This window comes from Oryzias latipes, chromosome 8 (assembly GCF_002234675.1).
Source record: "Oryzias latipes chromosome 8, ASM223467v1".
Lineage (NCBI taxonomy): Eukaryota > Metazoa > Chordata > Actinopteri > Beloniformes > Adrianichthyidae > Oryzias > Oryzias latipes.
In genome coordinates, this window is record NC_019866.2 from 2,743,893 (window position 1) to 2,756,592 (window position 12,700).

At 38.9% G+C, this 12,700-nt stretch overlaps 1 protein-coding gene across 1 annotated transcript; it reads right to left on the bottom strand.

Annotated features, from left to right (window-relative positions):
* Positions 1 to 12,687, bottom strand: LOC101159194 (transmembrane protease serine 9-like). Its single transcript, XM_023957929.1, has 11 exons — positions 12,623 to 12,687; positions 6,752 to 6,869; positions 6,587 to 6,653; positions 5,983 to 6,142; positions 5,519 to 5,787; positions 5,144 to 5,283; positions 4,523 to 5,066; positions 2,839 to 3,010; positions 1,837 to 2,090; positions 1,663 to 1,760; positions 1 to 1,164 (listed from the first exon to the last, which is right to left on the bottom strand). The coding sequence occupies exons 1-11, from the start codon at positions 12,685 to 12,687 to the stop codon at positions 841 to 843; spliced, it is 2,211 nt and encodes a 736-aa protein (XP_023813697.1). The 3' UTR covers positions 1 to 840.
* Between the last annotated feature and the right edge of the window lie 13 nt (positions 12,688 to 12,700).

Genomic DNA, 12,700 nt, shown 5'->3' on the forward strand with positions numbered 1-12,700 from the left:
AACATGCATAAACACACATAATTTTTTCATCATTACAGAGACATTGTAAAATATTAATATGCAAATATTTTGAAGAATTGATTAAACTTAAGCATCAAACTAAAGCACAAAGTGAAAAACACATCTTACCTTTATTTTAAAAATGAGTGCATGAAATTTGATTACACGTAAATATTTGCATGTGAATGTTCCTGGCAAAGAACAGATCATAATAGATTCAGTCTATCCACAAGTTAATTACCATCAGAAAACAGCTGTGATTTTAATTGCGCTTTGCACTTATAAAAATAATTTAATTACTGAAGATGTTTATATTATGTCAGTTCAATCATGCAGAGCTCCTATAACGGAAATAAACAGGATTATAGACGTGTTTACAAACATTCTGAGTCATTCTATAGGAAATAAATCAAATCTAAGATACTACGGATCAAATAAAATCATAATTTGTACTGTGACAGCACAGGTTTGAAGTAGATAAAAAGAATCACAGCGCCCCCCAGAGGACGTGCAACATTCTAGCATTTGGGTCCTTGGACCACATTTTATAGACAACTGTCCTTCAGAGTTAAAACACAAACCGAACGGGTCACAGACTTCCTTATTCTGTCACAGAAAACATGTCGACTGGTTCATTGGGTGTAAGCCTGAATAACTGGGTTTCCTCTGAGTTTTTACAGATATACCCCCTATATCCCTGATTTGTCACCCAAACAAACAGCACCACTTAGTTTTAGATGTTAAGAAAAAATATAGTCAACCAGGAAACGCCTGTCTGGGTTTCAAAATGAACTACTTACACTCATTTGTGGATTTCACATCATGTAATTCTGGAAAAATTCAACTTCTATGTGAGAAGAACAGCAGACATAAAAAGGGGATAAAGAGGTGGAAGCTGAAGAAAAAGGGAGTTCCCTCTCTGGCGCTTGAAGCCAGAGGATTTGAAGTGGTGTTGGTGGTGTTGGTGCTAGCTGTATTGGTGGAGGGTGGACTCAAAAATGTCCCCAGTGTGCGCAAAAGGAAGTCCTGAAAGTTGGACACTTTTTCAAAAACCATCATGGGTGTAGCTTGCTTTGTCCTGGATGTGCTGTTCACAGATGACAGCACAACCGTCTGGAACCAATACCCATCCAGCTTACACATGAGCGGACCTCCAGAGTCACCCTGAGCAAACAGACGGTAAACAGAGGAAAGCTTGCTTAGTGATGTCATCAAAGTGAACTGATCAGATTCCTACTATTGTCCACTTTCTTCCTCGTAGAAACAAGGAAAATCTTCAAGATTCTATTTGTTAAAAATGTCCCCTACCATGACTACAGAGAAAACCGTTCAGTTATGGCCATGCTCATTTGAAACTTTGTGCCAAAAGAAATATCTGCTGTTCAAAAAGAGCTACATTGCATTCCAAGCTGTATATAAACAGATATATTTGTTGCTAATTGGTTGATTGAGCCTTAAGCCTTCATCACATGCACCATACGGGGTGTTGACCAGAATGGTTGCTGTGGGTTTTTGGGTTGCCGGGTACATGGTGGGTCATAGAGAGGAGCGGCCCCATCAGAGACTGTAGGGGTGTCTTGCAGTTTTCTTGACGCTCACAAGGCCAACAATACATTTTTTTAAATATAGTTGAACTATTTAGTTCATTGTCTTATCATTTACCTGCTCCAGTGTAAATATTTCTGTACAAATGCTGTCACTTGTAGAAGTTGTCCCACAGTCTAACACAGACGTCTGGAACTCCTGCATAAGTTGCTCATCTAGAAGAGTACATGAAGAACTTTGGTGCTTTTGACATTTGTGAGAACGTCTGAATCTCTCCTGTTGGTGACTCACTTCCTCCACGTCCAGAACTCCAGCCTGCAGCCCAGCATGTTGTTCCCACAGTAAAAGTTCTTCCGTTGTCCAGACAGATGGGCTGGATGTAATTATTCAGGGGGGGCGGGGTGGAGAGTTGCAGCACAGCAACATTGGACCCTGTCTGGTTGCTCAGAGTGATATTTGTCACATCCAGTGACACCTCAAAGGGGTTTGATCCATTCTGCTTCAGACGACCCAACACAACCGTCCACTCAGACGCCACAGGAGGACTGTGGAAGAGATGACTGATTCAATGAGGACTTACCAGAACTGCAAATAACCTTTTCAGATTTTTTTATTTAAGACAGCAGTTATTGATGGTTAGTTATATATTGTGTAAACATATAGAGCTATGTTTTCTTCACTAAAGCGCCTTTACAGTTAATTTCATTCATCAGTGTACACAATTACACAATGACGATGGCAGAGCTACCATGAAGGGCCTTGCTCAGACAGCCAAGAGCAACATGGGTTTAAGTCCCATAACCAAGGATACTCGGAACAAAACCTGAGACCTTGTAATGAGAGGTAGACAGCTATAACCCTGCACCACAGGGATTAGGACCTATTGTTTGGGTCCCTGACTGTGGTTTCGGCCTATGGGCTGAACAGGAGTTCAGAGTATCCCACTATTTTGGTGTTTCTTGTGGGGGCACTAGAATGTGCCCCAAGGGGGGCTCCATTGTCCACCCGAGGAACTCCAATGCCCACTTAGGAATTGAAGCACATAAAATAGGGGCACAGGGAGTGGTGTGATTGGAAGGAATTGCCTCCAGATATGAACTCGAGAAGTGAATTGTTGTTAGACCTCTTTGCTTGTCATAGTTTGTGCAAACACTTGTGTCGGTTCATTGTGGTGAAAACAGGTTAGGTTTTTGTGATGCACCAGTGATGCGCAAAGAATTGCCATTCTAACTCATCAGCCAATCACACTGAACACAAATCTGCATTAAGCCGTCAGCTTTGGACGTTACTCACCTTGTGAAGCAGTTAGCATCGCTAAGCACTGAGTCCAGAGCAATTAGTGTCCCTCCACACACATGCTGTCCGTTTTTCTGTAGACTCGCCATCCAAGGCCACTGACCTGCAGTTACCACTGAACTTCCACTTAAAACACGGGAATTCAGGGTGGCCTGTCCACAAACCACAGCTGCAGGAAAGATACAAACTTGAAAGACCTACTATGGCTTTATCAATAGCAATTTGCTAAAATAGGATTTATTCAGATATACCAAAATGAGTATTTTACTTAATTAAAACATAAAATTCCCGATGTTTACAAAATACTTTCATGAAGTCCTTTCCTATACATCCACGACATATTACCAGAAGTATTCGCTCACCAGAATCAGGTGTCCTAACCACTTGGCATGGCCACAAGTGTATAAGTTAAAGTCTTTTTAAGTCCCACTATCTGTCACTCCTAGGTGTGTGAAATTTGTTCTCCGCATTTATACCAATCCCCTGGGGGAGCGGTGAGCTGCAGACATACCCACGCTCAGGAACCATTTGGTGGTTTACCTCCCTAATCCAACCCCTTAATGCTGAGTGCCAAACAGGGAGGCATTGGGTCCCATTTTTGAGTCTTTGGTATGACTCAACCTGGATTTGAACTCAAGACCTTCCAGTCACAGGGTGGACCCTCTATCACAAATGTTCACAAACATTTGTGAAAGAATTGGTCACTCTTAAGAGCTCAGGGAATTCCAGAGTGGAACGGTCATAGGATCCCAGTGGTGAAATTCCCTAGCTCATAAATATTCCACAGTCAACTGTCAACTCTATCAGAACACAGTTTGGGGCCACGTAAACTGACAGAGAGGGGTCAGTGGATGTTGAAGTGCAAAGAGGTCGCCAACTTTTTGCACAGACAATTGCTACAGAGCTCCAAACTTCATGTGACTTTCAGATTAGCCCAAGTACAGTACACAGAGGGCTTCATGGAATGGATTTCAGGGGGTGTAAAGCACACAGCCACTGGACTCTAGAGCAGTGGAGACGCCTTCTCAGGAGTGATGAATCACTGTTTTCAATTTGGCAATCAGATGGACGAGTCTGAGTTTGGTGGTTGCCAGGAGAATGGTACATTCCAGGCTGCTTTCTGGCGAGTGTGAAATTTGGTGGAGGACACAATTCCATGATCCCAACCTTGTGGAAACAGTTTGGAGCGGGCCCTTCCTCTTCCAACATGACTGTGCACCAGTGCACAAAGCAAGGTCCACAAAGACAGGGATGACAGAGTCTGGTGTGATGAACTTTACTGGTCTGCAAAGAGTCCTGACCTGAACCCCATGGAACACCTTTTGGATGAATTAGAGCGGAGACTTAGAGCCAGGCTTTCTCCACTAACATCAGTGTGTGACCTAACCAATGCGCTTTTAGAAGAATGGTCAAAAATTCCTAGAAACACTCTCCTCAACCTAGTGGACAGCCTTCCTTGAATGGTTGAAGCTGTAATAGCTGTAAAAGTTGGACCGACATTATACTGAACTCTTTGAGTTAGAAATGGGATGGCACTTCAGTTCAAACGTGAGTTAAGGCAGGTGAGCCAATACTTTTGGTAATATATTGTTTTTTGTGTGAAAATTTTATAGCTATACATTAAGCAGATATGAAAGTTAACCTTGACATTACATTTATTCTGTTTATAACAAATGGTTACCTTTGGGTGTGGTGAATGGTGGCTGGGTTGTAGTTTTTGTTGTAGTGGTTGTCAAATGGGTGGTGATTGTTGTAGGTTTAATGGTTGTTGAATCGGTGGTGGTTGTTGTAGGTTTGATGGTTGTTGAATGGGTGGTGGTTGTTGTAGGTTTAGTGGTAGTTGTTGGGTGTGTCACGGTTGTTGTAGTTGTGATAATTGTAGTTGGTATTAGAGATACATAAGTTGTTGGTGCAGCTGGTTTAGTGGTTGTTGTAGTTGTTGGGGGTACATAAGTTGTTGTAGTTGTTATAGTTGTGGCAGTAGTATTAATTGGTGGCACTCCTGGACACGACACACTGAGGTCACTGTCAGTTCCAGTCGAGGTGAAGGTGATAAAGCCCGGCTGATTGGTGGTGATTTGGGTGTTGATCCAGGTCTGGTACTGGGACACTCTGGTGTAGACTCCTGGGAAATGAGGTAGAGCACAACCATTTCCAAAACTCACAACTCCTGCCTGGATCCAGCGGTTGTTCTGCTTAATCACCAGCGGACCTCCAGAGTCTCCCTTCAAGATGAAAAACATTTTAATTCAAGGAAGAATTCAGAGAAATATATGAAAACAGGAAAATAAAGGGGACTCACCTGACAAGAGTCTTTGCCTCCTGCCAGTAACCCGGCACACACCATGTTGTCAGTGATGGAGCTATAGCTGCACTTACACTGTCTGTTTCCCACAATCGGTACTTGTACTTCCTGGAGGGTTTGTGGGGCAGGAAGGGAGACTAAGAGAAGAAAAAGATTGATCAACTGACAACATCTGTAGTCCATGAAAGAAAAGCTTCTGATTGTTTGTAATATTCGAAAATAGCTGCATTCAAAGAACATAGAGAACAGCATCTAAATTATTCCTATCAAATTCAAAGAACTTTGTCATTGTTATTTAAATGTCAGTTATTATTATACAGAAGTCTGTAAAGCCTGAAGCCTGCTAACTTTTTCTTTCAATGACTAATCTACCTCCAGTTCCAATGTTGCCCCAGCCGGTGACCCAGGTGTTGACCCCGCTGTAGAAGGTGCTGTTGGTGGAAGGCAAACAGACCGGAGTGATGTAGTTGTTGAAGGTTACTTGTGAGGAGAGCTGCAGGAGGGCGATGTCGTTATCTGCTGTCACTGAGTTGTAGTTTGGATGAACGATTAAAGTCGTTACTGTTCGAGACACTCTGTTGGGGTTTGATCCCTGCAGACTCTGAAGACCCAGAACTACGTTCACACCAGATGCACTGCCACTGAGAAAGAAAACAGAAAAAGAAAACTGTGAGACATTTAATTTGGAGCAAAATCAGTAATAAATCAAAAACTCAAAGAATTAATGAATTGATGAGCACTTAAGTTATAAGTGGTTGATCTGATCTTTTGTTTCTTATGAAGCAACTTTTCCTATACAGCTCCAAAGCTGTCATGATTTATACGCTGTTGCTCACCTTTTAAAGCAGTGAGCTGCCGTCAGCACCCACTGGTTGTTGATGAGGGATCCTCCACAGAAGTGGGCAGATGTCTGCAGACTGACCTGCCAAGGCCAGAACCCTGCAGGAGCATCTTGTCCTCCAACAATCCTGGTGTTTAGATTTGCCTGACCACAATCTGCAGAGAAAAACTACCAGTTGGTCTTTTGTGGACTCAGAACTTCTGGTAATCAAAAATCCCTCACAAATTCCACTGGCATCTTTTTTCTTGTTTTCTGTCAGGTTTGTTATTGATCTTCTACTCTAAAGCTTTTTTTGTCTTAACAAAAAGTGAAAACTAAATTGCCTTCTATCCTTTTCATCTGGTAGGGTTGATAGTTTCATTCCATTAGCCAGACACAGGAACCTTAAGTATTGAGCTTATTAAAATCATTTTTGTGTACCTTTTACATTTTTGGGTCTAAGAATCAGTTAGGAAGCCTTATGGCTGATCTTTTGACATTCCTTTTATTTTCTTAGACATTTTCTTGTTGTGTTTGTACTGTGTTTGTGTCCAGGTTTCTGACTTTCTTTAAAAAAAAAAACCCTGAAACATTAAAAGCTGAATAAAAGTTTCACTCACCAGATAGCTGTGCCACACTCTCTGGAATGAAAATCAGAAAGAAAGAAAACAAAATCAGACAGTCACTCTTTGATTTATGCCAAGTTTACTGTCTTGAGTGACAGCAGAACTTTAAAGTTCTCCCTTTTTCATAGTGAAGCAGTAAACCCTTAGTCACATGCACACGTACAGGGGGGTTGACCCGTACTTGTGCTCTGAGTTTCTAGGGTTGTCTGGTCCATGGAGGGTCGTAAAGAGGAGCGGGTGCATCTGTCTTGCAGAGTCCCTGAGGTTGCACGGCCACCTCTAGGGACATCGTGAAAATGGAACGTACCAATGTCGTGCATTCTTCTTTTACAACAACCGACAGTCACTTACTCTATCACTAGTCAGAATCTGAGCTCAGCAGGTTTTTCTACTGAGTCATCCTCTAAACACTTAAAAGACGTCATCGACTAGTTTTATATTTAGTAACTAAACAAACTGGCCTTACTGTCTCTATAAGTACCTTTTTTCAACACAAGCTTGTGTTGTTTTTCAGTCCCACAGACAGGAACAGATAATGAAACACAAATGTGTTTGCAGTTGAATCTGTTTCTGATGCAGATGTTTAGTCAGTGGCAGAGCTAGAACATTTTATATGGGGGTGGGGGTGGGGGGTGATTATTCCCATTAAAAATACAGTGAAATGATCAGAAATATGTATTTCAGATAGTTTTATTATTGATGAATATTAATTAATATCTTTTTCATTCATCTTCTAAATGAATGAATTAATTAGAAGATGAATTAATATTTTCCAATAAAAAAATCCTTTCCTCTTGCCATAGCATCTAAACAGCACGGATTTTGGCAAAGGCTGGGGCCGTCAGCACCCCCGCCTTTGCCAAAATCCGAGCTGTTTTCATGCAATTGTATGAAGGTTATTGGGATTAGGTATGAGGGTTATTGGGATTAGGGATATATAATAATTCATCAATAATAAAACATTTTGTATACAATATTAAAAATATGTTGTCTTTGCAATGCTTAAAAGAGCTTGCATTGATGGTATCTTCATCTCTGATGAATAATGATACAGATATTGACTCAAAACTTGGAGGGGTGGTCTTTTTATATCATGGGGGGGCAGCTGTGCAGGGTTAAAATGGTCATAAATGTATATGTTTCACCTGCCTGGATCTTTATGCCTCAAACTTTCTAAGCAGGTCTTTTAATAAAGCACCAATGTAAAACCAAGTTTATTTCAAGATGCTGTAAATGAAAAAGAAAGCCCAAACCAAACTAGACGTTTTTTATTCTGCAATTCAGTATAAATAATTCAGGTAAGGCCAGATTTTCTTCATTGTGTTATAATGACAATAAGTAGGAGATGACCATCAGAATATTTGCAGGTTTTTCTTTTTTTTGGTGCTGAGAAAGAATTTTTGGATTTTAAATTTTCCTGCATTGCTCTTTTTAAAAAATCCTTTTTCCTCTAACTTTTTAACCAACGCCCCTCTCCTTAAAAAAACAAGAATCCCTCTTTTGGTCAATTCAGTAAATTTTGAATCTGAACCAAGACCTTTCTAAATGTTGATCCGCCCTTCCGCACTCTTCAATCCATTCAAACAAACGAACAAAAAACTGACTAGTCAATCAACATCTTAATCACATTTATAAATGCCAACGTAGAAAATAAAAAGTCTTAAAAATCGCATTTAAATGGCATGAACTGAAATCATGTAACTTGGTTTAAAGGGCCTATATCAAAATCAACTTTTTGAGCTTTTAAGTGTACTTCAACGTTAATTTCCAAAACAGTATTTTGAAAATTTGTTTTTTTTAGTTTGTCAACGGTAAAATATTATCATATATACTGTAAGGCTGAAAGGCTAAAGTATGGCGTGATATAGACCCTTTGAGGTCACATTTTCTCTTAATAATACTCTGGATGTCTTTCTGGAACCATTTCTTGGTCTGCATGTTATATGCTTATTTCTTTTTTACCTGTTCTCCGTGCTTTAGTTTTAATACTATGAAAAGTTCAACTGATTTGCTAAATATATATTTAAATATATGTAAAAGGTTTTTATTAATTTAACCCTTATAAGATATCTTTCAAAATAACCCAAACCTCTTGTTGCAAGGCCCTTATTTTACACCTTTTTGTATATTAGTGCAAACAATTCAAACATTAGAACAAGAATTATGTGTATTTTGTATATTTTACATCCCAAATGGATAACTGTTAATCATTTTAAAACCCAAATATGTACCAATGTTTGAATTAAATGACAAAATTTCAATTTGTTATTCAAGTTAATGATGCTAATTTGTAAGTTTAGGTTTGTAACAGCAGCTGGTCTTATATAACTAAAGACTTGAATACAATTTAAATTTCATCAAAAAACATATCTAACAGACTAAAATGTTGATGCGTATTCTTAGACATATTTCAGAAGTTTGTTTTATTGAAGGAATCTCAGACTCTGACCATGGTTCTGATCCGCTGTGAAGCTTCTTACCTTGTGTGCAGAGAATCAGCACAGTCACAGAGATCAGCCTGAAAGCCATGACTCCAAACAGACCCAACATATTTGCTTCAAAACAAAACCACCTGGTATTTATACACGCCAACGAACAGCTCACCTGTCTGCCAGCTCCTCCTCACAGACTGGAACTTGTCTGTGAAAGACATATTTTAACCTTAAGCTTCCTCTTCCTCAACTTATCTTTTGGTGGCTTTGATAAATGATAAATGTAAACCCTTTATTATTTATTCATCTATATCGTTGAGAAAAGAAGTTATTGTGATAAATGAAATCACATTGTGGCTTTTTCTACTTGGATAACTTCCTTAATTCATAAAAATATTATCAATAAATAGCTATCTCGCCATCAATTAAAGTATATAATCTTTGATTGATGTAACTATTTGTGAACATTATCATGTTTAGCTTGCTAAAAGCTAAACATAAAAAATAACTTTTTGCTGTCGTCATTGAGTCAAATCCTCCCAACCATGATGTTATCAGTGAGGGAAAACACAAGCAGAAAAGGCGGGGCTGTTGCAGTTTTGTTCAATGAACTATTTTAGTGTAAAGAAGGCATCTTGTGGAAGCGGCCCGACAGCCGAGGACCTCATCCAAAACCATGCTTATAAATATCCTTGTATGTAGGCTATGACGTGTTGATTTTTGATTGTGTAATTGTTGTTGTAGATTTTAACATCCACGCTTAATTTAATCCAAGGATCAAATTTAATCCAAGGATTAAATTAACAAAGCAAAACACTTTCAGAAATGTAGCAACAGACTTCATTATGACAAAAGATGAGCTGCCACTGGAGCCTCAGGAAGAACTTCTTAAACGCAGAGTGGGTAATTAGTGGAGGCAGCCGTGACAAAAAGATCCACAGGTGAGTGGGCGGAGTCACAGTTTACCTGCACAGAAAACCAAGAAAAGGTAAAAGTGAGAACAAATGGAAACCAAACAAGCAAAACATAATATCTAGAACATTCTTCTAGAAAGCCTCAGATCAGTTGAAAAAGTGAGTTTATTTAAATTCCTGCCTGTTCTCAGATGCATTTGATTCATTTTCACTCAAAAGTTTATGTCCTCACTGCTACTTTAAGCTTACTTTAAATTTTTATTCTAATGATCAAACCTCAATGATTTCTTTTAAATGTTATTTTCAATTGAATTGTCATTTTACACAGAAAGAATCAGACAGAGATTTAACTTTAAACATCAAGCTGCTCAGACCACTAATAATAAATGTGATCGACAGGATGTTTTAAAAGGTTACATATGTATGGTTCCATTTAAAAAAATGTTCACAACACTATCATTTAAAATGGTTTTGTTTGAAATATTTATTTTGTTTATGTTGAAATTCTGACAACTGAAAGTTGTAGTAAACCGGCTGTGGAAGCTCATTCAAAATGTGATTTTCATTAAGATTAAGTAAAGAAGCAGAATGAAAAAAAAAAGATTTTTTTAAATTCTGCTGTCTTCTTTTTTCCATTTATGTGTTGTTTTGTTGTTTGTGTTGAATGCATCTTGGAATTTGCGTACACTTTGAAGAGAAGATTTATTCAATGAACATTGTGTGGTTGTATACGTAGTGCTTTAATGAAAGGAATAAATAAATAAAATGAAATCTTTCTTAAATTTGAATGATAAAAATCCAGTTTGCATTCTGATAGCATTAGATGTCTGCAGCCAGACTGAAGATGCAACAAAGACATCAGCAGAGAGTAAAACAGCGTCATCTACTCTGACCTGACAACATTTTTTCCACAAGGCTTGAAAAGAATTCACCATTTGGGGTTTCCATAAATTCCTCTGCTTCTCAGATTTGTATTAAAACATAAAAACACACAGTCATCATGAGGCTTGTATTGTGATTATTGGTCATATTGTTTTTTTCAAACTCATACAGAAGTCATCCAACACGGGTGTCTGCTCTCTTTCATCACAACGCAGGCCTTTATGATGAAACTTTGGTGGAACAAAGGACTGCTGTCATAAGTGATGGTGTGATCTGTTGTGTTTAGTTTCTTTAAAGAATGTTGACCTTTCATCCATGAGAGTAAGCCTGCCTTCACTTCCCCTCATCCTTTTGTTTGCATTCTCTCCCTCTTGCTTCCCGCCCCTCACACCCCAACCTAGCATTACTGGTGCAACAAAAATGGTGGGAAAATCAGAGCTATCCATCCGTACGGTTCTGATCCAGAATCCAGCTCAGACCAGAAAACAAAGACGTAGATGGTTCTATTTGTCTGCAAGAAGATGCATCAGAAAGGGGTGGAGCAGGGAGCTGGTGGCCCCGCCCAGCGTGTTTTCTACGTCATAAATACGATCTTTCAAAAACTGCATTTTTTTGTCTGTTTCCGATTCACAGCAATGAAAATAAAGAAATACTTGGAAATGCAGTTTTAATCTTAATTTTCTACAAATATGTTCTGAATCATCAGAAAAATGCCACAAGAACATGTTAAAAACACAGAAAAATACATTTTTATCGGAGTGGATTTTTAAATTAAACACAAAAACCAGTTAAAATAATTTCCAAGTGAAATAGAAAGTACTTTGTGATTCTTTAGAGGCTTAATTGACTTAAAATCAGTTACATTTTAGCCAGATGTGGTGTTCTCTATTTGTACGTCATCTTAAGCCTTGTCATATTCTTTTTTTCTATCTGTCCCTGCAATGAAAAAATACAAACAAATCCACCTGATGTCCTGATGTTTTCTAAATCAACAACCAGAGGAGGATGGATGGATTTTCATTTGAGCCCCCCACGGGGTCAAAGTCATTTTCACTGAGGGTCACATCAGCAGAGCGGCTGTCCTCAAAGGGCCAGATATAACTTATACATGTAACTAAATGTAAGGAAAAATAAATGTAACTGGTTAATGTTAAATAACTCATGATTTATTTATTATAACTTTTTAAAGTGACAATTATAGATGCATAGAAAACATATGTTTGCTTATTACTTTAGCATAAATCCTTTTAAATTTGATTCTGTCAGGTTAGGTTATATGGACAGTGTTTAAGTCCTAAAGTACAGTTGCCCAATCCCATATTTTAAGTCCAATCCCCCTAGATATGAATAAATACACACCAATTTTTATTTTTTATTTAAAGAAATTAAAAACTTTTATGCTCTTTGGGCCACATCAAATGGCACGGAGGGCCACATTTGGCCCGAGTGCCTTGAGTTTGACACACGTGCCGTAAAGCAAACTCCTGGTTCCTAAAGATGTCTTTTTCAGAACTTATAAGTTAGAATTCTTTTTGCATGGATGAAACTCTCGTTTCTTTTCTTCCTTCCAGATTGTGACGTGAAGGGAAGAACCTCGTGAGGTGCAGCTGGATGAAAACTGCAGCGATGACGCACCTCGACGGGCCATCTGTGCCCCGCAGAGATCGTTTTGCTGCCTGCATCATTCGTGTAAGAGATTAGAGGAGCGTTATCGTCTTCAGTCACAGATATGTGGTCAGGACAGAAAAACCCGGCATCAAGCTTCACGTCAATAAGAGAAGAACAGAATCCCAAAGCATCACCTGTCCACCACCATGTCTAATAGGAGCTGTTTGGGCTTGTCTTTGGGGAACTCAATGCTTTGCATTATGGGTAAACAT

Bases quoted from the DNA above. Each gene is read 5' to 3' on its own strand.
- LOC101159194 (XM_023957929.1), bottom strand. From the start codon at position 12,687: ATGCAAAGCATTGAGTTCCCCAAAGACAAGCCCAAACAGCTCCTATTA. The intron at 5,284-5,518 runs GTAGATTAGTCA...TTCTTCTCTTAG, and splicing joins GGGCAACATTGGAACTGGAG to TCTCCCTTCCTGCCCCACAA. The intron at 3,011-4,522 runs GTAACCATTTGT...TCTTTCCTGCAG, and splicing joins ACCATTCACCACACCCAAAG to CTGTGGTTTGTGGACAGGCC.